Here is a 27,757-nt window from a genome sequence, read left to right on the forward strand (position 1 = left end):
AGGGCCTATAATAACTCATAGGGTTGCACGAGCATCAAATGAGATGAAATAAGGAGTGTGTAATAGATGAGTCACTCTATGAGGAAGGTCATTCTCACAGTCAACTCCCTCCTCCAGGCCTTCATGTGTTCTCACTGTCCTCCTGTAGCCCGTGTCTGGCCTTTCCATTTTCAGTCCCCCTCACTCCAATGTATCTTATATTCCACTGTCAGTTTGATGATATTAAAATTCTATTTTTAAAAAATTATTTCCCCACTCTTTTAAGAATGTAAACCTCCACACTTCCCCCCACTTTCGGCCCCCTTTAATCACCATGAGCCATTCCTTAAGCACTTAGGAATTGGAATAGTGCAGCTTTAGGACTGGAACTTTGTAGATGCCGTACAGACAACTTGAAGGCATCTTTGTTTCCTAGGCCAAAATTTGTAATTTTTATTGCTCATCTGAGTTATTCTGCTCATTAAGAAAAAAGGAAATCGAGGTCCTTGAGACTTGCCTTCTCTCTTGTGATTGACTGTGGCAGTTGGCAGAACCTGGCAAAGTTGCTGTGATGGTGAGAATGGTGAGAGAGGTTCCAATGATGGGCACAAGTGTTGTCGCCAGCGAGGTGTGTGCAGGCAGTGGAAGGAGGTCTGACCGGAATATCAACAGAGGGTGATAATACCCTTTTAGGACCCACCAATTGGGCTTCTAGGGACTGAAGGGTGAGTAGAGCCAACACTGCCCCCAGCACTCAGTCAAAGAACATTGAATAGGAGTGAATTGAATTAAACTGAACCATTAAAAAGGCAGCATTTTAAAAGCTGTGTGAGTAATTTGGAACAAATTTAGGAAGAAAGTAGAGTGATGTCAGATGTATGCTAATTGGGGCTGCTTTTTTTTTTTTAAGGTGAAAAGGAAATCATTTCAACTTAGGTTAATGTAGGCCTCATTGAAGAAAAGACCTCAGTGGGCTGGATTTATAATAGATACTCTGAGCACTGCCAGATTGTTTGCAGGGGATTAAAGTACTTTTTCTTTTTAACACTTGGCAGTCATAGAATCCGAACTCTGGATCAGGCAGATAATAAGAAATCTGCTATTCCATAGCTTCTCAAACTTCAACATGCAAAGGAATCACCCAGGCAACCTTTTTAAAATGCAGATTCTGATCCAATGGGACCTGGGTGAGGCCTGAGACTCTTCCCTTGCAACAAACTCCAGATGAAGCTGATGTTCTAAGGACCTCATTTTGAAAGGAAAAGGTCTGTTTTAACCTCCTTGTTTCCTAGAAGAGAAACTGAGGGTCTGAGAAGTGAAATGTCTTGTCTATGCTCCCAGATTGTCTGGTTCTAGTCAAGTGCCTTTTTTCTATTGTGCTTTGAAGTTTTATTGAGAGTCTGTAGATATCACAGCACCACACAAAGCTACCTGAGTGGTGACAGCCAAGGCATGTTGGCAGTCCTACCAAGGGCAGAGTAGGACGAAGCCTGGAAGAAGGAGGAGGTGGTGACCAAGTGTTGCTGGCCAACAAAGTCATGCTAACACATATAGCAGGTGTATTTAAATCACTGACTCAAGCAAAAGAGAATGGGATTAGCAGATAATAGTTTTAACATTCTTTTCTATAATTTTAAAGTTAGTAGGCAAACAGGGTTGATGTCAGGGAGATATTTTTAGGCAAGGGGCCCTCTCAGCACCCCTCACATGATGTCAGTGACTAAACCATTCTGCCTCCTCATGTGGCTGGCCCTGGCAATAATGATTTATTTCTGAGCTTTAACTTCAGGGAAAGTGATGAGGTTAAAATTTAAAGGCCAAAGATATTTTTAACTCTTAACCTATTAACCAGCCAATTAATTACTTTAATTATGCATTGTTGACCTGTTTCTCTGCTATGGAAATATTTAATTGTCGGGAAAGAAAATTTGTGAAGTTAATTATTAAAGTAATCTCTTTGCCTTCTTGAGATTTTATCACAATCAATTTGCTGAGGATAATTCCCACATTAGGTTCCATAATCCTTGGCTTCGACGCTGCGATTCCAGTACCTTCACTTTATCCTAAAACATAGCCACCCTTTTCCAGATCCATTCCACTTTGCAATCTGATTTCTCCAGCTATACTAGAAATCTCTCTACCTTTATACTTATTAGTTATTGAATTAGCTAGTTAATTCTCATATCTGGTGTTTATGTATCAGTACTATTCTATTAAATTACCATTGTATTGGCCAAGAAAGTGCTAAAGTAACTGGATTGTCTAGAGGTATCTGGGACTCAACCTGTCTGCTTGATTACTTGTAAGCCAACACACCCTAGTTTCACCAGGACCGCGCCCCAGCATACAGCTTGGAGACCTTGCTGCTGTGGAAGCCCTGGAAAAATTAAATGAAGTTAGGTGATTATACACAGTGAATTTGCTTGTGCCCAGGAAACAGACATAATTATAACCCAGACACCTATAACAGAGACTTGGGGTACATATGGAGGTTACAGAGACAGACAGGAAGGAACCAGGAGTTAAGGTATCTGAATAGTTACTTTTGGTCTCCTTTTACTTGGCATTGGTGGCTTTAGCCTGTACACATCAAAGGTCAGAGTGTACAGAATCCCTTTTCCTGCATAGGCCACTTCCCAGGACGTCCTTAGCTGAACTTTGAACCAGTGAAAAACAAGAAAATAAACACTGTTCCCTTACCTTACCAATTTTTAGTGCATGCAACACTATACAGTTATTCTAGAAGCGAGAAACTGTCTATACGTATAACTTTTGATACCTCATTATCATTAGTTATTTTACTTTTATCCCTCTGAATATGCAAAATTGTTCAAGCTTATAACAATCTTTGGTTTTGGTGCATAAGCCTGTATAAGTTTCTCAACTTGAAAAATATCTCACTTATATTTCATGGATGCACTTTGGACTCAAGAGAGCTGGGGAGAAGAGGGCCACACTTAGAGAATATTGTTGGAGAATAAAAGGTTTTAAACTCTGCAGAGTTTCAATAGTACATACAGAAAATACAGTTGTGCTTGTTAACCGGTAGTATGACACAGCAGATGAAATTTTAAGCTACGTGAGAATGACTTGCAATTAAACACAGCAAGTATTGACTGGAGAAAAGATCACAACATTTAGACTTCAGAAAAGAGAAATTCTGACCAAGCGCAGCTCCTCTTGCTTGTATTCTCAGCACTATGGGAGGCCAAAGGGGGTGGATCACTTGAGGCCAAGAGTTCGAGACCAGCCTGGCCAACAGGCAAAAACCTGTAGAAATAAGTGAAACCCCGTCTCTACAAAAAATACAAAAATTAGCCAAGCATGGTGGCACAGGCCTGTAGTCCCAGCTACTCAGGAGGCTGAAGCAGAGGATCTCTTGAACCTAGAAGGTGGAGGTTGCAGTGAGCTGAGACTGCGCCACTGTGCTCCAGCCTGGGCGGCAGAGGGAGACTCTGTCTCAAAAAAAATAATTACAATGAATTAAATAAACAAATAATAGAAATTCTGGGCCAGGCACAGTGGCTCACACCTGTAATCCCAGCAATTTTGGAGACTGAGGGGGGCAGATCACTTGAGGCCGGGAGTTCAAGACCAGCCTGACCGTCAAGGTGAAACCCCGTCTCTACTAAAAAAATACAAAAATTGGCCAGATGTGGTGTGTGCCTGTAGTCTCAGCTACTCGGAAGGTTGAGGCAGGAGAATCACTTGAACCTGGGAGGTAGCGGCTGCAGTGAGCCAAGATGGTGCCACTGCACTCCAGCCTGGGCAACAGAGCAAGACTGTCTCAAAAAAGAAAGAAAAGGAAATAGAAATCCTGGGTTCTAGGCCTTCCACTTGTTTCCTCACCACCTCCTCCACTCCCCCAGATCCCCCCACCCATCACCATGTTGTAACTTTACAGATATCATAACTACTCTGGTTGATTATAGAAGAAAGAACCTAAGCTGTCAGAAAGCAAGTACTCTACCTGCTCTTGAATTGGAAACAGAAATTTACACACGGCTGGATCTCATTCTCAGTGCCTGCCTTTCCCCCACATCTTTACATAACTAATTTGCTTAACAATCCTCTTCCACAGGACACAAAAGTGATATGCGGCTCAGCTTCATCTGCATATTCACCTCTGAATATCCTCCTCATGGTGCACCTGCTCCTGTTTGAATGCTTACCTTAATGGAACGGGCTAAGTCAGCATCTGCTTGCACCTGAACCCTTGATTGCAACTAAGCGGATTGCTGGGAGGTGGCTGGGTTGCGTCAGCTGCAGTAGAGGACACAGTTCTGTTGGGAAGGCAGGGAAAGGAGCGAAAACTTCAACAGAAGTAGTCCAAGTGTTGCGAGTTAAAAATAAAACGATATCACAAGGGGCAATGTGACCAGGCTCAGCTTACGACTTTTTCCTTCCCCTGTATTTATCAACACTCAGTCTCTCCTGGAGTGGCATTTAGCAGGGGAAACTGAATGGGAAGTGAAGTTTTATATCAATAGGTTTTCCTTCCCTAGAGGAAGACAGAAAATCCTTTTAAGAAGGATCATTTTCAAGAGCAGCCTCTCAGATTCCTACATGTGCAATCGGCCAGCCCAGCTGTGCTGGAGGAGGCTGGCAGAGCATTCAGGACTGGCTGCTGCTCTAATTATAACCATGCTGCTCACCTAAACCCATCACTGGCTGAAGCAGCAACTTGTGTAAGTGACATGCTGTCCTGCTTCAGTTTCTCCTATCTCTTGTCATGACAAGTAAGTGTGTGTCCTCCCTTGGTCCTCGTCTTTCCTAGGTGGCTGGAAAAGGGAGAGTTTGTAATTCAGAAACCAGGTGTAGAGTAAATCCAGTGGGAGAGAATTAGAGGTTGTAGGAGGCTTTAGCTGTCATTTAGTCCAAATCTCTCTTTTTACAGATGAGGAGACAGAGATTCAGAAAAGGGAAATTGCTCATCCAAGATCACACATCTTGTAAGTGGAAGAGCCAGAGGAAAGCCCCAGAGAGCTTGTTTAACTCTCAGTCTAGTGTTCTTTATCTTATCATCTTCAGATAAACTCATTCAGGATCTTGTGAAGAAAAAAGCAAATAGAATCCTGGCTTTGGTGTTTTTTTTTCTTTTTTCTTTTTTTTGAGATGGAGTCTCGCTCTGTCACTCAGGCTAGAGTGCAGTGGCAGGATCTCGGCTCACTGCAACCTCCACCTCCCGGGTTCAAGTGATTCTCCTGCCTCAGCCTCCTGAATATCTGGGATTACAGGCACACGCCACCATGCCTGGCTAATTTTTGTATTTTTAGTAGAGACCAGGTTTCACCATGTTGGTCAGGCCAGTCTTGAACTCCTGACCTCATGATCCTCCCGCCTCAGCCTCCCAAAGTTCTGGGATTAGGTATGTGATTTTGGCCAATTTACTTAACCATTTTCTATTTCAGTTTTCTCCATTGTGGAATGGCGATGATACTTGGTTTGACCACATGTAACTGTCAGTACACATAAGGCACATGAATGATATATACCACATAGCAAGTGCTCAACAATGCCAGCTGTTATTTGAATGTATTTGAATGTATTTTGACTAAGAGCAGATGTGCTAAATTTGGCTGTGATTAACAGCCATCGAATTAACCTTTCCCCTGGATTCTTCCATACATATATGTCCATGGAGGTAAACTTATTTGGAATGAGCAAATAGCAGTTTAAAAATTGTAAAAAATTTCTACACTGATCTTGAATCTTGAAACTTTGCTGAACTGGTTTATTAGTTCTAATAGTTTTGTTGTGGATTCCAAAGGATTTTCAAGATCATGCCATCTGTTAACAGAAATATTTTAACTTCTTTCTTTGCAATTTGGATGCCTGTTACTTCCTTTACTTGCCGTTTTACCCTGCCTAGAACTTCCAGCACTGTGTTTAACAAGAGTGGTGAGAGTGGCCACACTTCACTTGTTCCTGATCTTAGGGGACAAGCATTCAGTCTCGCACCAATAAGTACGATGTTGCCTGTGGATCTTTGTAGATGACCTTTATCAAGTTGAAGGTGAGGAGTTTGATTGTTCTAGTTTGTTGAGTGAATCAAGAAAGAGTGTGGATCTTCATCAAATGTTTTTTCTGTGCCCAGCAAGATGATCATGTGGTTTTTGTCCTTCGTTCTATTAATATTGTGTATTACATTGATGAATTTTTTAATGTTGAATCAATCTTCCATTCCTGAATAAACCCTACTTGGTCATGGTATCTATCCTTTTTACATATTGCTAAATTTAGTTTGTTAGTATTTTACTGAGAATTTGTTTTTTCAAGTCAGATGCATAATGTGCCAACATTGAAACAAGGCTCGAGGGTGGCACTCTCACACATTTGCGTGAATGCCCAGTCATCACACTGATGAACTACAAAAGGACCTTAGTGAGGAATTCTGCATCTATATTCAGAAGAGATATTACAAGTTGAGTATCCCCAATCTGAAAATCTGAGTTCCAAAACGCTTTAAAATCCAAAACTGAGCACTGATGTGACACCACAAGAGGAAAATTCCACACTTGGCCTCATGCGATGGGTCATAGTCAAAACGCAGTCAAAACTTTGTTTCATGCACACAGTTACTTAAAATATTGTACAATTACCTTCAGGCTATGTATATAAGGTATATATGAAACATAAATGAGTTGTGTGTAGGCTGGTGTCCCATCCCCAAGATATCTCATTATGTATGTGCAAATATTCCAAATGCAAAAAACTCCAAATCCGAAACACTTCTGGTTCCAAGCATTTCCGATAGGGGATACTCACTATAGTCCGTACTTCCCTTATGGCGTCTTTGTTCAGCTTTGGTATCTGGACAATATTGATCTCATAAAATGAGTTCCCTCCTCTTTTGTTTTTTGGAAAAGTTTGTGAAGGATTGGTGTCAATTCTTCTTTAAACATTTTGGTAGAATTTAGCAGTGAAGCCATCTGGAACTCGGCTTTTCTTTGTGGGAAGTTTTCAATTGTTAACTCAATCTCCGTGCTTGTTATAACTCTGTCTTAGTCCGCTTTTGTGTTGTTATAACAGAATACCTGAGACTGGGTAATTGATGAAGAACACAGATTTATTTCGTACAGTGCTGAAGGTGGGAAGTCTTCCAGTCTCAGATGGAAGACGGAGGGGCCACATCTGGCCAGACCCTTCATGTTTCATCCTCCTATGGCAGAAGGAAGGGAGAGGAGGAGGGAAGAGAGACAGAGAGAAAGAGAGAGAGACAGAAAAGAGAGAGAGGTGGGGGTGGGGACAAAGATTTTGGGGAAGAGCACTGAACCCATCCTTTTTATCGGGAACCCACTTCTGAGATAACTAACCCACTCCCACAATAATGGCATTAATCCATTCATGGGGGCTCTGCCTAGTCACCCTTAAAGGTTCCACCTCTCAACGCTGCTGCTTTGGGGATTAAGTTTCTAACACATGAGCTGTGGGACACATTCATACCATAGCAAGCTCTATTCTCAACATCTATTTCTTCTGGAGTCAGATTTGGTATTCTGTGTCTTCCTAGGAATTTGTCCATTTCATTTATCTAATTTGTTGGCATTCAATTGTTCATAGTATTTCTTTCTAATAATTTTTATTTCTATAAGTTTGGTGATAAAATCTTGCCTTTTTGTTTCTGATTCTAATAATTTGAGTCTTTTGAGGGGGTGGTCAATCTAGCTAAACGTTTGCCATTTTGTTGATCTTTTCAAAGAACCAGCTTTTGATTTCATAAATTTTTTCTGTATTGCTTTTCTATTCTCCATTTTATTTATTTCTGCTCTAGACTTTCCTTCTTTCTGCTTTCTTTGGACTGTTATTATCAATTATTGAGAGTGTTGTATGAATATACCACACTTTATGTATTGGTGAAGTTTTCTTAAGAATTTTAATTTTTGTTAAAATTTGTCTCATATATTTTGGGTAATGTTTTTAAGTATATACAAGTTCAGAGTTATTATGTATTTCAGGTTAATTGTTCCTTTTGTTGTTGTCTAATATACTTTATTTCTAAAAAAAACTCTTTTGGCCAGGTGAGGTGGCTCACACCTGTAATCTCAGCCCTTTGGGAGGCTGAGGCAGGAGGATAACTTGAGCTCAGGTGTTTGAGGCCAGCCTGGGCAACATGGCAAAACCCTATCTCTACTAAAAATACAAAAATTAGTCAGGTGTGGTGCCGTACACCTGTAGTCCCAGCTACTTGGGAGGCTAAGGCAGGAGAATTGTTTGAACCTGGGAGTTGGATGTTGCAGTCAGCTGAGATTGCACAGTCTGGTGGGTGACAGAACAAGACTCCATCTCAATAAAAAAGTTTTGCCTTAAAGTTTAATTTGACAGATAGTAATAAAACTATGCCACTTCCTTCCTGTGTAAAACTATTGATCTGAGACCTTTTTTGTAAAAAAAAAAAAGATGTAAGCATTTGAAGCTATAAATTTCCTTCTAAGCATTGATTTAGCTTTATCCCATGTTTTGGTTTGTTGTGCTTTTGTTTTTTTCAGTTACAAGTGTTTTCCAATTTTACTTATAATTTCTTCTATTTATTTATCTATTGACAGTATCACTGTGTTGCTCAAGCTGGAGTGCAGTGGCACAGTCACGGCTCACTGCAGCCTCGACCTCTGTGGCTCAAGGGGTCCTCTTACCTCAGCCTCCCGAGTAGCTGGGACCATGGGCTCTGGCCACCATGCCCAGCTAATTTTGTATTTTTTGTAGAGACAGGGTTTTGCCATGTTGCTCAGACTGTGATTTCCTCTTTAACCATTGGTTATTTAGGAATGTGTTGTTTAATATCCACATATTTGTGAATTTCCCAAATTTTCTTCCATTATTGATTTCTAAATTCATTCCATCATGTTTGGAGAACACACTGCATAATTTCAATCCTTGTGATTCTCCTGCCTCAGTCTCCCAAGTAGCTGGGACTACAGATGTGTGCCACCACACCCAGCTAATTTTTTTTTTTTTTTTTTTGTATTTATAGTAGAGGCAGGATATCACCATGTTGGCCAGGTTGGTTTCGATCTCTTGATCTCGTGATCTGCCCACCTTGGCCTCCAAAAGTGCTAGCATTACAGGCATAAGCCACCATGCCTGGTGTATTCAAAACATTTTCTGTGTTCTTTTTTAAGTTCTGAAGTTTTCTCCACAGAGGTATTTTCTTCATGAATTTCTAGGTACTTGTACATTTTTCATTGAGCGGTACTTATCTTATGTTTATTTATTTATTTATTTATTTTTTTGAGATAGAGTCTTGCTCTGTTGTCCAGGCTGGAGTGCAGTTGTGCAATCTCAGCTAACTGCAACCTCCACCTCCCAGGTTCAAGCAATTATCCTTCCTCAGCCTCCCGAGTAGCTGGGATTATAGGCATGTGCCACCACATCCAGCTTTTTTTTTTTTTTAGTTTTTTTTTATTTTTAGTAGAGATGGGGTTTCAATATGTTGGTCAGGCTGGTCTCGATCTCCTGACCATGTGATCCGCCCGCCTTGGCCTCCCAAAGTGCTGGGATTAGAGGTGTGAACCACCACGGCTGGCCCTTATGTTTCTTTATTACTAGTGTTCAGAAATGATACTAATTTCGTAGGTTAATCATGTGGCTGGAAAATGTGCTAAAATGTCATTCTAAAAGTTTTGGTTTTTTTTTTTTTTTGAGACTGAGTCTCACTCTGTTGCCCACGATGGAGTGCAATGGTGCGATCTTGGCTCAATGCAACCTCTGCCTCCCGGGTTCAAGCGATTCTCTTGCCTCAGCCTCCCGAGTAGCCGGGATTATAGGCTCCTGAACCACGCCCAGCTATTTTTTTTGTTGTTTTTAGTAGAGACAGGGTTTCACCATGTTGGCCAGTATGGTCTCGAACTCCTGACCTCGTGATCCACCTGCCTTGGCCTCCGAAAGTGCTAGGATTACAGGCGTGAGTGACCACGCCCGGCTTTTTTTTTGAGACGAAGTCTTACTTTTGTCCCCCAGGCTGGAGTGTGATGACGTGATCTCGGCTCACTGCAACCTCTGCCTCCCAGGTTCAAATGATTCTCCTGCCTCAGCCTCCCCAGTAGCTGGGATTATAGGCGCCCACCACCGCGCCCAGCTAATTTTTGTATTTTTAGTAGAGATGGGGTTTCACCATGTTGGCCAGGCTGGTCTCGAAATCCTGACCTCAGGTGATCCACCTGCATCGGCCTCCCAAAGTACTGGGATTACAGACATGAGCCACCAAGCCCGGACCATTCTAAAAGTTTGACTATTTTTATTTTGTTAGATTTGCAAGTTTATCATCTCACCTTCAAAACTCTGTTTTTATTTCTTCCTGTGCCAGTTTTTACACCTTTTATTATGTCTGGACCATTGTACTATATATATATATATTTTTTTTTTTTCATTGTACTATATATTAAAACTAGTGGTAATAGTAATTTCCCCTCAAATTAGGACTGAAAGTCCCCTTAAAAAAAAACACCCAAACTCAGCCTGGGCAACATGGCAAGACCCCGTCTCTGCTAAAAATACAAAAATTAGTCAGGCATGGTGATGTGTGTCTGTAGTCTCAGCTACTCAGAAGGCTGAGGTGGGAGGATTGTTTGAGTCCAGGAGGCAGAGGCTGCAGTGAGCCAAGATGGTGCCACTGCACTCCAGCCTCGGTGACAGACTGCTGTCTCAAAAAACAACAACAGCAGCAACAAAAACCCTAAAAATTGGAAAGAAAATGTAAGTTTATGACTTCTTCTCATTAAAAGTGGATGATAGTGTGCTCACTTCCGCAACACATATACGAAAATCGGAACGATACAGACAGAAAGTGGATGATGTTTTCTTTGGTTTCCTTGAAAAAAAAAAAAAAAGTGTTTTTAAACTGGATAACCCAACTGGGTGCAATGGTGCACTCCTGTATTCCTAGCACTTTGGGAGGCTGAGGCAGGTGGACGGCGTTAAGTCCAGGAAGTCGAGACCAGCCTGGGCAACGTGGCAAAACCTTGTCTCTACAAAAAATGCAAAAATTGGCCAGGCTCAGTGGCTCAAAGTGTTGTAATCCCAGCACTTTGAGAGGTCAAGGCAGGCAGATCACTGGAGGTCAGGAGTTCGAGACCAGCCTGGGCAACATGGTGAAACCCCATCTCTAGTAAAAATATGAAATTTAGCCAGGCATGGTGGCACATGCCTGTAATCCCAGCTACTTAGGAGGCTGAGGCAGGAGAATCACTTGAATCCTGGGAGGTGGAGGTTGCAGTGAGCCGATATCCCGCCACTGTACTCCACCCTGTGTGACAGTGTGAAACTCTGTCTCAAAAACAAAAATTAGCCAGGTGTGGCGGTGGGCACCTGTAGTCCTAGCTACTCAGGAGGCTGAGGTGGGAGAATCACCTGAGTCCAGGAGGTCAAGGCTTTAATGAGCTGTGATTGTACCACTATATTCCAGCCTGGGTGACAGAGTGAGACCTACTTTCATAAAGATGAAGTGGAAAACCCCCAAAACCACTGTCCTACTTTTAGAAACTCCAGGATAGTTTTGGGAAGGGAATTTTGGCGTCTCATTGGCCGTGTAAGGGACTAGGCAGGCTTCTCAGGGAGAATTGTGGGGCTGATTACGTAGTGCCCAGCTCTACTTGGAAAACTCTTTTTGCAACATTCCCATGGAAATCAGAGGCACAGACCCAGATGTTTGGGTTAAAATGAGACAAAGGAAAAAAAAGTCATGTACAAGAGGCAAGAAGACCTCCTTTCTAAATGGTCCATATTTATTAGTACTCTAGTCCCAAGTCTACCATATTGGAGGTTTTCTGAAATTCCAGGCTATCTGTTGGCTTGACTGTAGGCTTGACAGCCTTGGCTTGTCATACTGGGCCAGGTTTGTGTGGGAGATAGGCCTACAGCTGGACCAGCAAAGGTGCTGAGAGAGGAACCCTGTCCTTCTACCTGGTACTTTGTGGGTGAGAGATACTGATGCAGACAGTGGAAAGAAGAGCTGGATATCTCATTCTCATCAGGAAGATTGTACAGTTCTATGATTTGGAATATGTCATAGGCATCAGAGTACAAAGCAGGTACTGAGGCCACCAGCCTCTCCCACTGAGTATCTTGCATTTGGAAGTCACTTGTGGAACTCTCAGTGAAGGTAGAGTTCCATGCCCTATTGGAAGGGTCTAAGGGCTGAGGTGGAAGGGAGCTGTAGAAATCTGAAATCACAGGAGAAAAAGCATAAGGATTGAGGGACGTTCTGAGGGAGGTGGGCACATTCTTCTTGGATGAAGGGATCTGGTTTCGTTGCTTTGCTGATTGCTGCTGCTGCTGCTGCTGCTGTTGCTGCTGTTGCTGCTGCTGCTGCTGCTGCTGCTTCTTCAATTTGAATCGCCGGTTCCTGAACCAAACCTGGGAGTGGGGGAAGAGGGGAGATTGTGGGCTGTTCTTGGAGAAGGCATTTGAAGCTTCTCCTGAGTGAAAACAGCCAGGTTATAATCTTAATGTCCTCTCAAATTCACCATGACACTGGGCTCTGCAAAAGCAGAGATGGGCATGACTGGAGTCAATAGGAGGGATGACGAAGATCAGGTCTGGGGCCCCAGAAAGGAAGAAAGTGGGTGTGTTTCAGGGTTTGTGATGGGGGTTCAGAGACAGGGTCCTGAACTCTAGAGAAGAGAGGCTGGTTCAGGGATCTAGGATCTAGAGAGAGGTGAGTAATTTGAACTGAAGGATTTTTAAGGATTATTTCAGGAGGCCTCCTCTGTAAGGAATACTCCAATAAAAATGTATGGCCGGCCGGGCACAGTGGCTCACTCCTGTAATCCCAGCACTTTGGGAAGCCGAGGCGGGCGGATCGCGAGGTCAGGAGATAGAGACCATCCTGGTTAACACGGTGAAACCCCATCTCTACTAAAAATACAAAAATTAGCCGGGTGCAGTGGCGGGTGCCTATAGTCCTAGCTACACGGGAGGCTGAGGCAGGAGAATGGCGTGAACCCAGGAGGCGGAGCTTGCAGTGAGTGGAGATAGTGCCACTGCACTCTAGCCTGGGTGACAGAGAGAGACTCCGTCTCAAAAACAAAAACAAGAAAAAAATGTATGGCCAGTCACGGTGGCTCACATCTGTAATACCAGCACTTTGAGAGTCTAAGGCGAGGGGATCACTTGAGCTCAGGAGTTTGAGACCAGCCTGGGCAACACAGTGAGACTCCCATCTCTAAAAAAAAAAAAAAAAAAAAAAAAAAAGAAAGAAGAAAAAGAAAAATGTCATGGGCTTTAGCAGGCTCAGAGGTTAGAGGGAGTATTATTTGCCTGTTGGTAGCATTATGAATAAACAGATTGCAGGGCTTTGCTTAAAAAGACTCTAAGTGAGGAGTCTGTCTGGATGAGCACCTTTCCCCTATTTGAACTCTATAGTACAAATGTAAAAAATCTGATTTCTGGAGTTTTAATTCTAGCAACACTATTTCCTATCTCTGTGGCCCAGTCACTTTGCCTCTGAACCTCATTTTTTCTCATTTTTCAAACTGCATGAGTGAGGCCAGTCTGTCCCCAGTTTGATACCGTTTCAGTAGGTACTCAATGAAATACAATTGCGGGGCAGGGGTGGAGGGTGGGGAATTTCCAGGCTGGATAGGTGAATGTGGCTTGGATGGGGGTACCAAGCACACCACAGGGGATCAGACCTTTACTGTTGACTCCGGCAGGTTGAGTTTCAAAGCTAGTTTCTCCTGAAGATTTCTATCTGGGAACATGGTCTGGCTAAACAGAGCTTCTAGCGCTTCATACTGTTGGCGGGAGAATGAAGTACGTTCTTGATGCCTTCTCCATGTTGCTTCAGGGCAGAGATGAAGAAGGGGTGGTTACATTTACATTACCAATCTCTCCCCCCACCAAAACAACAAAAACCAAAAAACAAATCACTATGGTGAATCTCCCATGCCTTTCCTCCAACCAGGCTTAAGATCCAGAAAATGCAGATCCCAGGTCTTGATTCTGAATGGCTGATCCCTGTGTAACAATGCTCTGTTCTCTGCTTTCTGAGATTTTGTCTCTGATAGGACATGAGTTACCTCTTCAATTTTCTGTGTACTCAGTCTGTTCACTCTGGAAACTGGCTCCTCTGAGTTTTAGTTTGCCTGCCTGCACTGAAAAGTTTTCTGTTTTACTTTTATTCTCTGGTACTCAGTCTTTCTACCCTACTTAACCTCAGGACAGTGGATAGTAGCTTCTGTCTTCTCATCTTTCTCACACGTTCGTTATTCTAGAAACTAGGAATATTCTGTGCAAGAGCTAGCCAAATTTTTTTTTTTTTATTATGAAATAGAAAAAACTAGGAATAAACCCCATGTCTTTGCACCTGAATATAACCCACTGGTCTAAATGGGTTTCCTCTCTTCATTTATTTGTTCAGGAATCCAGCCCATCTCATCTGGCAAATAGGATTTTTCTTTCTTTCTCTCTCTCTCTCTTTTTTTAGAGACAAAGTCTTGCTCTATTGCCCAGGCTGGAGTGCTGTGGCACGATCACAGTTCATTGCAACTTTGAATTCTTGAGCTCCTGCAATCCTCTGGCCTCCTCCTTCTGAGTAGCTAGGACTACAGGCACTATCACCACTCCTGGCTAATTAAAAAACTTTTTTCGGCTGGGCACGGTGGCTTACATCTGTAATCCCAGCACTTTGGGATTACCACCATGCTTGGATAATTTTTTGAGATGGAGTCTCACTATGTTGCCCAACCTGGTCTCAAACTCCTGCTTTGGCCTCCCCAAGTGGGATTATAGGTGTGAACCACCATGCCCAGCATAGACCCGGCTTTCGATTCTTTTGGGTATATACCTCTAAGTGAAATTGTTGTATCATATGGTGAGTCTATTTTTAATTTTTGAGGTACCATCATCCTGTTTTTCACAGCGGCAGTGCCATTTTACATTCCTGCAAGCATTCTAATTTCTCCCCATCCCCACTGATACTTGTTATTTTCTGTTTCTTGGATAGTTGTCATCCTAATGGGTGTGGTTTTGATCTTCTTTCCCCTAATAATTAATGTTGCTGAACATCTTTCATGGATTTGTCCATTTGTATATCTTCTTTGGAGAAAGATCTATTCAAGTTTTTGCCTTTTTTTTTTTTTTTTTTTTTTTTTTTTTGAGACGGAGTTTTGCTCTTGTTGCCTAGGCTGGAGTTCAATGGCGTGATCTTGGCTCACCGCAAACTCCACCTTCCGGGTTCAAGTGATTCTCCCGCCTCAGCCTCCCGAGTAGCTGGGATTACAGACATGCACCACCACACCTGACTAATTTTGTATTTTTAGTAGAGACGGGGTTTCTCCATGTTGTCAGGCTGATCTTGAACTCCTGACCTCAGGTTTTTGCCCATTTTTAATTGGATTTTTTTTTATTGTTGTTGAGTTCTAGTTTTGTATGTATTATAGCTATTAACCCCTTATTAGATAAATGCTTTGCAAATATTTTCTCCCACTCCATAGTTTGCCATTTTACTTTTTTTTTTTTTTTTCTTTTTTGAGACAGAGTCTCTCTCTGTCACCCAAGCTGGAGTACAGTGGCATGATCTCTGCTGCAGTCTCCGTCTCCCAAGTTCAAGCGATTCTCCCACCTCAGCCTCCCAACTAGCTGGGACTACAGGCGACTGCCACCATGCCTGGCTACTTTTTGTATTTTTAGTAGAGACGGGGTTTCACCATGTTGGCCAGGCTGGTTTAGAACTCCTGACCTCAGGTGGTCCACACATCTCGGCCTCCCAAAGTGCCAGGATTACAGGCATGAGCCACCATGCCCAGCCCCATTTCACCCTTTCGATTGTGTCCTTTGATCATGCAAGCTTTTATTTTTAATGTAGTCTGATTTATCTATTTATATTTTGTTGCCTGTGCTTTTGGTGTCATATCCAAGAAACCATTGCTAAATCAAATGTCATAAAGCTTTTCCCCTATGTTTTTTCTCAGAACTTTGCAGTTTTAGCTTTTGTGTTTAGGACTTGATCCATTTTAATTTTTGCGTGTGGTAAGATAAGGATCCAGCATCATTCTTTTGCATGTGGATATTCAGTTTTCCCAACACCATTTGTTTCAGAGACTGTCCCGTCCCAATTGAATGGCCTTAGCACCCTTGTTGACTATATGTGCAAGGATGTATTTCTGGACTTTGTTCTCTTCTATTGGTCTATATATCTGTCTTTATGCCAGCATCACACTCTTTGATTACTGTAATTTGTAATAAATGTTGAGATTACATAATATGAGGCCTCTAGCTTTGTTCATATGTTCATCTTTTTCAACATTATTTTGGCTATTTGGGATTCCTTGAGACTTTATATAAATTTTTGGATAGACATTTTTAGTTTCTGCAAAAAGCACCACTGGGATTTTTATAGGGATTGCATTAAATCTGTAAATTGCCTAGGTAGTACTGACATATTAATAATATTAAGCCTGGCCGGGCACTGGTGGCTCACACCTGTAATCCTAGCACTTTGTAAGGCTGAGGCTCATAGATCACCCAAGGTCATGAGTTCAAGACCATCCAGCCTGATCAACATGGTGAAACTCCCTCTCTACTAAAAATACAAAAATTAGCCAGGTGTGGTCACGCATGCCTGTAATCCCAGCTATTTGGGAGGCTGAGGCAGGAGAATCACTTGATTCTAAGAAGTGTAGGTTACAGTGATCCGAGATCGCGCCATTCCACTCCAGCCTGGGCAATAAGAGCAAAACTCCATCTTTAAAGAAAAAATAATAATAATAATAATAAGCCGGCCAGGCTTGGTGGCTCATGCCTGTAATCCCAGCACTTTGGGAAGCAGAGGCAGGCGGATCACAAGGTCAGGAGTTAGCTGGGCGCGGTGGCTCACGCCTATAATCCCAGTACTTTGAGAGGCCAAGGCGGGTGGATCACCTGAGGTCGGGAGATTGAGACCATCCTGACTAACATGGTGAAACCCCATCTCTACTAAAAATAGAAAAAACAATGTTTGGAAAACCTCCAGGGTAAAATATCAAATAACAAATACATATTTCAGAACAATTCACTAAGATCCACCTTATGTAAATAAATCTTTTTATACATGTATACACTACTACTCTGAATAATGAGCTTTTTTTTTAATTTTAATTTTTCCACCATATTGGGCCACAATATACCTGCCTTGGAAAAGGAGATTTCTCAATTTCTATCTCTCTATGCTTCAGATGTTTTCTCCTAGAAAAACGTTCTCACTTGCTCTACATATTATATTCTTAGCTTATCTCTCATAATTTGAATCAACCATGGACCAAAGGCCCATTTGATTTGAAATGTATTTCTCCTTTTATAATGGGAAGACTTTTTGAATAGATTTTTAGCAACAATCAATAGCTGCCTTAAAACAAATGCAAAATGCAATTACAGGGCCACATGAGAAGGGGGCAGTAGAGAGAGAAAGAGGAGAAAGAAGGATGATACTCACTGGGACTAGCTGGATCCTGCGGTTGTATCATCTTCATGTTGGGATCTTTCCTGTTGATGAAAGGGTCTGGCTGGCGATTCCCTGGGGCCATTCTGTTCATCATGGTGTCTGAATCTGAGATGGAAGGCCTATGAGATAGGGAATGCTGATGAGGAATTCATTCGCTTGATAGCAATGCTTTCAAGGAGCCTGAGCTTGCTGTATTACATCTGGCAAGTGAGGTTAACCCCCAATTGCTCTACCTCAGCTGGAAAATGATTCATATTTTATAACATAGAGAAATACTCTAGCTGTACTTGTCAAAAATGAAACTTTAGAAATAACAAAAGAAATCGTGTGTCAATATCTTTGTGACTCAAAGTAGAGGGATATTTCTTCGATGAGATTGTTGAAGTGCAATCTATATACGAAAAGATAGAGATCAAATGACCACAGATTTCTCATCAGAAACAAAGACAGTTCTTTTCTTTTAGCACTTCAAAGGTTTTGTTCCACTGTCAACTTAGATTCTTTTTTACACCACTTGCCATCACTCCCAATCAACTCAGATTCCATATCCAGGGAAAATATCTTTCAGGAAAGAAGGTGAAAAGAAGACATTCTCAGAACTATGAGAATCTGTGGCTGGTAGTCCTGTTCTATGGAGTGTTCAAGAAAGTTCTTCCTAAGAGGGAAAATTGGAACTTCAAGAATAAAGGAAAAGCCACACATATGGTAAATATCTGGTTACATATAATAGGTCTTAAATTTGTAAAAGTTATTTGGAATGTATATGAATATTGAAAGCAAAAATTACCATATTATTTATTGGTTTTGTTTTGTTTACTTTTAATTTTGAACTAATTTCAGATTCACAAGAGCAAAATAATATATATGGTGAAGGTGCTGCACACACTTCAGCTAGCCTCCCTCAGTGGTGACATCTTGCATGTTATTTTACTTTTTCACTCTTATTCTATAACAAATGTGTAGGGGAATAAATCTAGAAGAGCTTCTTAATTCATAAACCAATATTTTGCAAATGACCAGTATGTTACAAAATCATGCGTGGGTAAAAGATCCACTCAAAGTCCAATGTAGGCCAATGGATTTTAATGTGACAGAGTTTGAAAAGTTCATTCATCTGATTTCAAATTTCACATTGCAGGCCAGGCATGGTGGTTCATGCCTGTAATCCCAGCACTTTGGAAAGCCAAGGAGGGTGAATTACTTGAGGTCAGGAGTTTGAGACCAGCCTGACCAACATGGTAAAACCCCGTCTCTACTAAGAATATGAAAATTAGCTGGGTGTGGTGGCACGCACCTGTAGTCCCAGCTACTAGGGAGGCTGAGGCAGAAGAATCGCTTGAACCTGGGAGGCAGAGGCTGCAGCGATCTGAGATCATGCCACTGTACTCCAGGCTGGGTGACAGAGTGAGACTCTGCCTCAAAAAAAGAAAACAAATTTCACATTGCAACTCATCTTTAAGAAACTGCTACTTGTTGAGTCTGTGTTGTAGTTTCAAAGAATATCCACAATTATTTCAAAGGCTATAAGAATACTCCTTTTCCTAGCATCATATCTGTATAAGGTCAGATTTTCTTCTTACACTTCAAAGTAATGCATCAGAAAAGGGACTGCAAAGCAGAAGAGAATTCTGTCATCTTCCATTAAGCCCTAAAGTACTAAAATGTAAAACAATGCCATTGGTCTCACAATTTGTGTGTGTGTGTGGAAAATATAGTTACATGCAATGCATTTATCATTTTATTTTGAAAGGAATGAATAAATATATTTTAATCTTTCAGTTTTCACTTTGAATATGAAACAAAAGTTCTTTGGAGTCCTCAACAATTTTTAAGAATATAAAGAGGTTCTGAGACCAAAAAGTTTGAACAGCAATAACAAGGGATGGCCTAAGGCTTGGCATTTAATTGAAAAGAAATTAAACTTAACTAAGCATCTGTTCTTCAGTACAATCCTAAGAGTGAAGAAATGATGCAGTAACATTCAGTAGCAGCATTAGGATACTGTCAGACATTCAAGTGCTTCACATACATGATTCCTGTGATCCTCGGCAAACACACGGGATAATGGACAATTATTATCAACCTCTTAAAGATGAAGAGACATGAGATCTAAAAGTTTGGCCAGGTAGAGGAGAAGCATAGCTGGGAATGAATCAGGTCTTACTGACTCTTGTACACACAGTCTATAAACCCTGGCCCTCTTTCCTGGGATGGGCATTGAGAGTCTGCAGCTTAAACTAGCATATTAAAGAAACAAAGAAGCAAATGATTCAACTGGTCTACAGTGCTTTCCCTCATCAAGGCTATGGAGATCATAAGGCAGAATTGCCACTAGCAGAACCACATTTACTCAGCAAATTTTTATTGCCTACCACCTACAAATGGGCACTTACATAAGTCTGTGGGTTCTGCAATGAATGAAGTACACAAAAATAGTTGCTATGATGGAGTTTACATTCTAATTAAGGATTTCCAAAGGTCTGGCTAACACAGGTGGGGAAAGCTTGGGAGCCCTGCAGAACAGACAACCACACTCAGTAAGTAAGGAGTCTCACATTCACTCCCTGATTTTCATGAGGTGAGCAGTCAGTCTTTCTGAGGTTTCTTCTGTCCCCTACTTGCAACCCTCTATATCATGTCCCTCTAATGTGAATGGGCTGAGTGGTTTGCACCCTTTAATATTGCTCCTTTGATTTTTCAAATCCTCTTTGAGCACTTAAAGCCCCACATTCTGGCTACCCTCCGCGCCTCCCCATGCTTACCTGTCAAGAATCCCTTAGACTAACTATTTTCAGTCCTGCATGGTGTGTCTCTCTCTGCAAATGCAGTTTCCTTAGTGTGTCCTCATGCGGAAGACCCTGTATTTAAATGCAGTTTTTATACAATCAGACCTCCTCCTGCCCCTGCACCACCCAGACACACCCTGATGTCCCACCCTTCATTCATTCATTTGTTCATTCAATAAAAGTATGCTTAGAGCATAGTGTAACTATTGCTGAAAATAGTCATTATTCTTTTTTTATACTCAAACTTCCTACCTTTGACTACCCTTCAAGGCGGCTCCTGTGCTTTCTGATGCAACCACATTTTTACTTTTACGCTTGCGTTGTTCTAGGTGTAAAATTCCTCTAGGTGTGGTAACACTCGCCTGTGGTCTGAGGTACTTGGGAGGCTGAGGTGGAAGGATCACTTCGGCCTGGGAGGTTGAGGCTGCAGTGAGCCCTAATTGCACCAATCTACTCCAGTCTGGGCAACAGAGCAAGAGAGCAAGACCCTACCTCAAAAAAATGAAAATAAAGTTTTAGAAGTGTGTCTTTAAAATAGTGATCCAATCTGAGAATTTTCATATGGAATAATCCATTTATATTTGATAGGATAAGAACACAGTAATCCGGCCGGGCGCGGTGGCTCAAGCCTGTAATCCCAGCACTCTGGGAGGCCGAGGCGGGCGGATCACGAGGTCAGGAGATCGAGACCATCCTGGCTAACACGGTGAAACCCCGTCTCTACTAAAAAAAATACGTCTCTACTAAAAAAAATACAAAAAACTAGCCGGGCGAGGTGGCGGGCACCTGTAGTCCCAGCTATTCGGGAGGCTGAGGCAGGAGAATGGCGTAAACCCGGGAGGCGGAGCTTGCAGTGAGCTGAGATCCGGCCACTGCACTCCAGCCCGGGTGACAGAGCGAGACTCCGTCTCAAAAAAAAAAAAAAAAAAAAAAAAAAAAAAAAAAAGAACACAGTAATCCCACCTTATCCACAGTTTTGCTTTTTGTGGTTTTAGTCAACTGTCATCCAAAAATATTAAATGGAAACTTCCATAAATAAAAAATGTGTAAGTTTTCTTTTCTTTTTTCTTTTTTTTTTTTTTTTGAGATAGAGTTTCACTCTTGTTGCCCAGGCTGGAATGCAATGGCATGATATCAGCTCACTGCAATATCCACTTCCTGGATTCAAGTGGTTCTCCTGTCTCAGCCTCCCAAGGAGGTAGGATTAGAGGCGTGTGCAACCCACCAGCTAATTTTGTGTTTTTTCAGTAGAGACAGGGTTTCACCATGTTGATCAGGCTGTCTTGAACTTCTGACCTCAAGTGATCCACCCGCCTTGGCCTCCCAGAGTGCTGGGATTATAGGAGTGAGCCACCACGCCCAGCCCTTTTTTTTTTTAATGCTCAAATTTTAAATTGGCTGTACTGCTCTTCCCAGGATGTGAATCATTCCTTCGTCCAGTGTATCCATGCTGTATAAGCTACCTGGCCTACACGATGTGGTTGTATAGGAAGAAACTGAGGATCCTGGAATGTATCCGCATGGATAATGGGGGGATCACTACTTATTTCTACCAGATTTCTTACCATCTTTGTGTGTTTTTAACTTTTCCAGCTTTCTGTTAGAATGGTTGCATTTTATTTTCTCCCCCTCTCAAATGGTATGTAAGTTATATGCAAGATTTAAAGTTACATTATTTTTATTTATACTTTGTTTAGAGATGGTGTTCACTCTGTCACCCAAGCTGGACTGCAGTGGTGCCATCATGACTCTGCAGCCTTGACCTCCTGGGCTAGAATGATTTTCTCACTGCAGCCTCCCCAGTAGCTGGGACTACAGGTAAGGACCACCACCTCAGTTAATTTTTTAAAACAATATTTTTGTAGAGATGGGGTGTTGCTAGGTTGCCCACGCTGGTCTAGAACTCCTGGGCCCAAGTGATCCTCCTGCCTTGGCTCCCCAAAATGCTGGGATTACAGGTATGAATCACTATGTCCAGCCTAAATTTGCTTTTATGTTCCTAAAAGCGGTCGTTATTATTTTTGTCATAAATATTTATTTAGATTTAACCACATGTTTATCAAGTGCTTTGATCATCATTGCTTCTTTCATCCTCTTTCTTTTGGGCACAGCTTTATTTTTTCTGATGTAGAATCAACAATAGTTCTAATTGTAAACATTTTCAAACTTTCTTTGTCTAAAAATGTCTTTATTATGTTATCATTCTTGCAAAATAGGTTAGGTGAGTACAGAAGCCATTTATTTGAGAAGTCTGCTAACATCCAAACTTTTATTCCCTTGCAGGTAATTGTTCTCTACTCTCTAGTTGCTTTTATTTTATTTTATTTTTCTAAGATGGAGTCTTGCTCTGTTACCCAGGCTGGAGTGCAGTGGCACGATCTCTGCTCACTGTAACCTCTGCCTCCCAGGTTCAAGCAATTCTCCTGTCTCAGCCTCCCTAATAGCTCAGATTATAGGTGCAAGCCACCTCACCCCAGCTATATGTGTGTGTATGTGTGTGTGTGTATGTGTGTATATATATGTATGTGTGTATTTTTGTATTGTTTTGTAGAGACAGAGTTTTACCACATTGGCCAGTCTGGTCTCAAACTACTGATCTCGTGATCTGCCCGCTATGGCCTCCTAAAGTGCTGAGATTATAGGCATGAGCCACTGTGCCCGGCCTCTGGTTGTTTTTAAAAGATGTGTGCTTTGTCCAGAGTCTATATTTGTAGCTGAAACTGTCTAAGTAAGATTTGTTTTTATTTATCTTGTTTATGTCTCATTGTATGTCTTCAATCTAAACACTCTTGAATTTCTCTAATTATGAACATTTCTAAGCCATATTGTTTTTCTTCCATTCTTGCTAATGGGTTCTCCTGGAATTTCTATTGGATTTATATGACCTTCTCATTCTATTCTTCGTATTTCTCAAATACGGTCATCTCCTTTTTTTTTGAGTGATTCTCCTGTCTCAGCCTCCCGAATAGCTGGGGGGCATACAGGCACCCACCACCACACCCAGCTAATTTTAGTATTTTTAGTAGAGTCAGGGTTTCAGCATGTTGGTCAGGCTGGTCTCAAACTCCAGACCTCAAGTGATCCTCCCGTCTTGGCCTCCCAAAGCGTTGGAATTACAGGCATGAACCACTGTGCCCAGCCTCTCCTGAACTTTCAGAGCTGCAGCTTGATTAGCCATAATGCCAGAGTCTGATATGTATCTTTTATCACTGTGGCTGATGCTTTTTCTTGACATTTAATTTTGTTTTTTCTGTAGTACTGTGCCCACCCAACGCTGCCACCATCTCCCTCAAAATGACTGAAGTCTTACTTATTCATGTTTATTTGTTTTTTAAATGTATTCATTCATTGATGCCTATTTATTGAGCACCTACTGGTAACAAGCACTATTCTGGGACTAAGCAGGGTGGAAGGGGTCTCAATTATGACTATAACACAGTTGTCTCTTGCTTCCCACTTTGGTAGTACTATCAGCTTGCTAGCCTACACTTCTCTGGACCAGGGAGGAGTCTCTGACCCTCGATCCTTCCTGCTGCTCTGTCAGCTGGCCCAGAGGGCACAAGTCTTAGACTAATGTATCAGATCTAGAAACAAAACATGAAAGCTGTTGGTCTGTATCCTAAAAAAGAAAGAAGATTCACTCTTGTTGCCCAGGCTGAAGTGCAATAGTGTGATCTAGGCTCACTGCAACCTTCACCTCCTGGGTTCAAGTGATCCTTCTGCCTCAGCCTCCCTAGTAGCTGGGACTACAGGCGCCTGCCACCACGCCTGGCTAATTTTTGTATTTTTAGTAGAGATGGGGTTTCACCATGTTGACCAGGCTAGCCTTGAACTCCTGACCTCAGGTGATCCGCCTGCCTCAGCCTCCCAAAGTGCTGGGATTACAGGCGTGAGCCACCGCGCCTGGCAATGCCTAAATCTTTTGGCATTAAAAAGATGCCACGCCTGTAATTCCCAGCACTTTGGGAGGCCGAAGCGGGCAGATCATGAGGTCAGGAAATCAACACCATCCTGGCCAACATGGTGAAACCCGGTCTCTACTAAAACATAAAAAATTAGCCAGGTGTGGTGGTGCACGCCTGCAGTCCCAGCTACTCGGGAGACTGAGGCAGGGGAATCTCTTGAATCCAGGAGGCAGAGATTGCAATGAGCCGAGATTACATTACTGCACTCCAGCCTGGAGACAGAGCAAGACTCCATCTCAAAAAAAAAAAAAAAAAAATTTACTCATTAAAGGATCGATCCAGGAAATGGGGCAACAATTGACAGATGTTGCAGAAAGAGCTAACACAGTAGCTACAGAGAAACCTCACAATTTAACTCAATATCTCTCTCAAAATCTCTATCTTATTCTTTTCAGCAGTATCTCACTTTTTTTTTTCTTTAGAGATAGGGTCTCCCCTGAAGACACTGCTGGCACGATCATAGCTCACTGCAGCCTCAAACTCCAGTGCTCAAGTAAGCCTCTTGAGTAACTGGGACTACAGGTGCATGCCACCACACCTATTATTATTATTATTGTTATTATTATTTTGTAGAGACGGGATTTCCCTATGTTGCTTAGGCTTGGCTTCAAGAGATCCTCCCAGGCTGGGCATGGTGGCTCATGCCTGTAATCCCAGTACTTTGGGAGACTGAGGCGGGTGGATCACCTGAGGCTGGGAGTTTAAGACTAGCCTGCCAACGTGACAAAACCCCATGTCTACTAAAAATACGAAAATTAGCCAGGCCCAGTGGTGCACATCTGTAGTCTCAGCTACTACTACTCGAGAGGCAGAGGTGGGAGAATTGCTTGAACCAGGGAGGCAGAGGTTGCAGTCAGCCAAGATCTGGCCACTGCATTCCAGCCTGGGCAACAGACCGAGACTCCATCTCAAAAAAGAAAAGAGAGAGATGATCCTTCCACCTCAACCACCCAAAGTGCTGGGATTATAGGCATGAACCATCACGCCCAGCCAACTTTCATTTATTTATGCATTTTTGAGACAGGATCTTGCTCTGTTGACTAGGCTGGAGTACAGGGGCATGATCATAGCTCACTGCAGCCTTGACCTCCCAGACTCAAATGACCCTCCCACCCCAGACTCCGGAGTTGTTGGGACCATAGGTGTGAACCACTGTGCCCAGCCCATCAACCAACTTTTTAAATGTCTCTTAATTATCTATACCTACCAAATTCTCTTATTCCTGTCAGTCTGTTGCCCTCCTATCCGTCTCCTCCCTCCTTCCCTCCCTTTCTCCTCCATTTCTCCTCTTTTATCCTTCCACTCTCTAAATCTCTTTCAAAACTCAATTTCTCAGCCAGGCACAGTGGCTCATGCCTGTAATCCCAGCACTTTGGGAGGCTGAGGCGGGTGAATCATTTGAGGTCAAGAGTTCCAGACAAGGCTGGCCAACATGTCAAAACTCCATCTCTACTAAAAATATAAAAATTAGCCGGGCGCAGGGGTGCCTGCCTGTAATCCCAGCTACTCAGGAGCCTGAGGCAGGAGGATTGCTTGTGGCTGGGAGGCAGAGGTTGCAGTAAGCTGAGATTGAGCCACGGCACTCCAGCCTGGGTAAGAGAGCAAGACTCCATCTCAAAGAAAATGTACTGAAGCAAAAAGGCCAATAAAGAAAAACAAAATTAAAGAGAGAAGGAAGCAAACTGTTAATAGGGGTTCTTAAGGGATTGGGATTCCCTTGAACAGTCGCATAATTCATTATTTTCATGTTTTTTTATAAGAATGAGAAAAAGGCTGTGTGCAGTGGCTCATGCCTCTAATCCCAACACTCAAAGTCCGAGGCAGGAGAATCACTTGAGCCCAGGAATTTGAGACTAGCCTGTGCAAGATAGCCAGACCCTGTCTCTATTTAATTATTATTTTTTTAATGAGAAAAAAATGAAAATTTAAAATAAATCAGATTTGCTGAACTCTTTCTTCATCTCTTCCCCATTTTCAGTCAGCCTGTTTATGTGCTGAGTTTTACCTTGAGTGGACCTAGGGTAGGGACAAGCCCAGCTTTGCCCTCAGGCAGCTCCTCCTTCCTTTTCTCTGCCCTTCTGTTTTCCTAACTGGTGAGAAATGCAAATCCCTTTCTTGCAGATAGAAGCCAGTCTGTGAAGAGGTAGGACTGCAGGAGTGCCTTGTAGCAGGAAGGGGAGAGAATGTCCTAGGTGAGAGCATCCCAGATGACAGCGAAGATTCCCAGCTTCAGAAATGATCCAGGAGAGAACTGTCAGCAGAAGTAGAAGCCCATGGCTTGTGTTGAAAGGGAGGGAAATTGTCTGGAAGGAGCCTTAGGGGCCTACTCTTGATCTCCACCCACACCCTGAGGGAAGATCCTGTGCAGCTATGTGGCATAGATTATGGTTGTTGGGGATATTGTGTCTTCATTCCAGTAAATCCATTTATTCATCCTAAAAGACTGGTGCCCTTGGGACAAGACCCTTATTCCAGCAGCTGGTCCTGTTTCTGAAAGTCTGATTGACTCATTCTTCCTTATCCCCAGGTGCCTCTTCTCCAGCTTGCCCTCCTCTGAGCTTGGCAGGCCCTAAGACTCCTCCCTAACTCCTGACTGCCAGTGCCCTTGTTCAAACGTGAAGAGCTAAAAGAAGGCAAAGATGTAAATAAAACTTTGGCAGTTCTCCCAGAAGTCAAAAGTATCTGCAAGGTGAGGAGAAGGACAGAAAAGGAAGGATAAGGAGAGTGAGAAAATGTAGAAAACAGTGAGAATGGGCCCTGGAGCCAGAATATATGCATCTAGGCATTTATTTACTAGATGTGTGGCCTTGGGCATGTGTTTTTTTTTTTGAGACGGAGTCTCGCTGTGTCGCCCAGGCTGGAGTGCAGTGGTGCAATCTTGCCTCCCGGGTTCACACCATTCTCCTGCCTCAGCCTCCCGAGTAGCTGGGACTACAGGCGCTCACCACCACGCCCGGCTAATTTTTTGCGGCTAATTTTTTGCATTTTTAGTAGAGACGGGGTTTCACCATTTTAGCCAGGATGGTCTCAGTCTCCTGACCTCGTGATCCGCCTGCCTTGGCCTCCCAAAGTGCTGGGATTACAGGCGTGAGCCACCGTGCCCGGCCGACCTTGGGCATGTTACCTAACCTTTTGGGGTTATTCTGAGGTTGTCGACCTAAGTAACAAATGGAAAGAGGCTCTCTAAAAGGAAAAGATACAAATCTGGGAATAGAGCATTGCAAAGGGAATACGCATGCCATAATAAATTATGGGCATATTCAGGGAGGTAGAGGAAGGCAAAGATGTTTAAAGGAAAAAATGAAGAGAATTACATAATTCTTTTGAAACAGTTATCCCCAGCTACAAAAGTCAATAACAAGGGTGATGCCAGTCCGAGGTTGGACAGGCAATTGCTAGGCAGATGTCCTTGCAGAAGTGTTTTTTGTGTAAGATTGTGATATCCTGTGTGCAAGGTTGTATTTTTTGCAGTCTTTTGTGATAGTTTTTGTTATCATGCATATGAGCATGAGGACCTTCTATTCATGGCCTTCCCCAGCTCTTTTCATCAGGATTTTTGCTTTTGTTTTTAACATAAATGACACCATTTTGGTTCTGATTACTTTAACAAG

General features: G+C 42.5%; 2 protein-coding genes and 1 non-coding gene across 12 annotated transcripts in view; all 3 read right to left on the reverse strand.

Moving 5' to 3' along the window:
• FBXO40 (F-box protein 40) overlaps window positions 1-4,275 on the reverse strand; it is a 36,717-nt gene extending 32,442 nt beyond the window's left edge. For all 10 annotated transcript variants that reach the window (XM_005548034.4, XM_005548029.4, XM_074033365.1 and 7 more), the window contains exon 1: window positions 4,152-4,275. The gene's annotated coding sequence lies outside the window, so the exon portion shown is untranslated. The remainder of the gene's footprint in view (window positions 1-4,151) is intronic.
• A 1,981-nt stretch (window positions 4,276-6,256) lies between these two features.
• On the reverse strand, window positions 6,257-6,359 carry LOC123572101 (small nucleolar RNA U13). The gene has a single exon (XR_006696437.1). It is a non-coding gene; the product is annotated as a small nucleolar RNA U13 (small nucleolar RNA).
• Window positions 6,360-11,739: 5,380 nt separating this feature from the next.
• Window positions 11,740-20,245, reverse strand: ARGFX (arginine-fifty homeobox). Its single transcript, XM_045385249.2, has 4 exons — window positions 20,158-20,245; window positions 17,387-17,514; window positions 13,608-13,756; window positions 11,740-12,330 (listed from the first exon to the last, which is right to left on the reverse strand). Exons 2-4 carry the CDS (start codon window positions 17,487-17,489, stop codon window positions 11,755-11,757), a joined length of 828 nt encoding a protein of 275 aa, XP_045241184.2. The 5' UTR covers window positions 17,490-17,514; window positions 20,158-20,245; the 3' UTR covers window positions 11,740-11,754.
• Between the last annotated feature and the right edge of the window lie 7,512 nt (window positions 20,246-27,757).

The sequence above is a fragment of the Macaca fascicularis genome, chromosome 2 (assembly GCF_037993035.2).
Source record: "Macaca fascicularis isolate 582-1 chromosome 2, T2T-MFA8v1.1".
In the NCBI taxonomy this organism is placed as follows: Eukaryota; Metazoa; Chordata; class Mammalia; order Primates; family Cercopithecidae; genus Macaca; species Macaca fascicularis.

Excerpts from the sequence above, each read along its gene's own strand:
- ARGFX (XM_045385249.2), bottom strand. The coding sequence starts at position 17,489 with ATGATGAACAGAATGGCCCCAGGGAATCGCCAGCCAGACCCTTTCATC. Across the intron at positions 13,757-17,386 it reads GCAGGATCCAGCTAGTCCCA|CAACATGGAGAAGGCATCAA; the intron begins GTGAGTATCATC and ends TCTGCCCTGAAG. Across the intron at positions 12,331-13,607 it reads TGCCGGAGTCAACAGTAAAG|GTTTGGTTCAGGAACCGGCG; the intron begins GTCTGATCCCCT and ends CCCCACTCCCAG.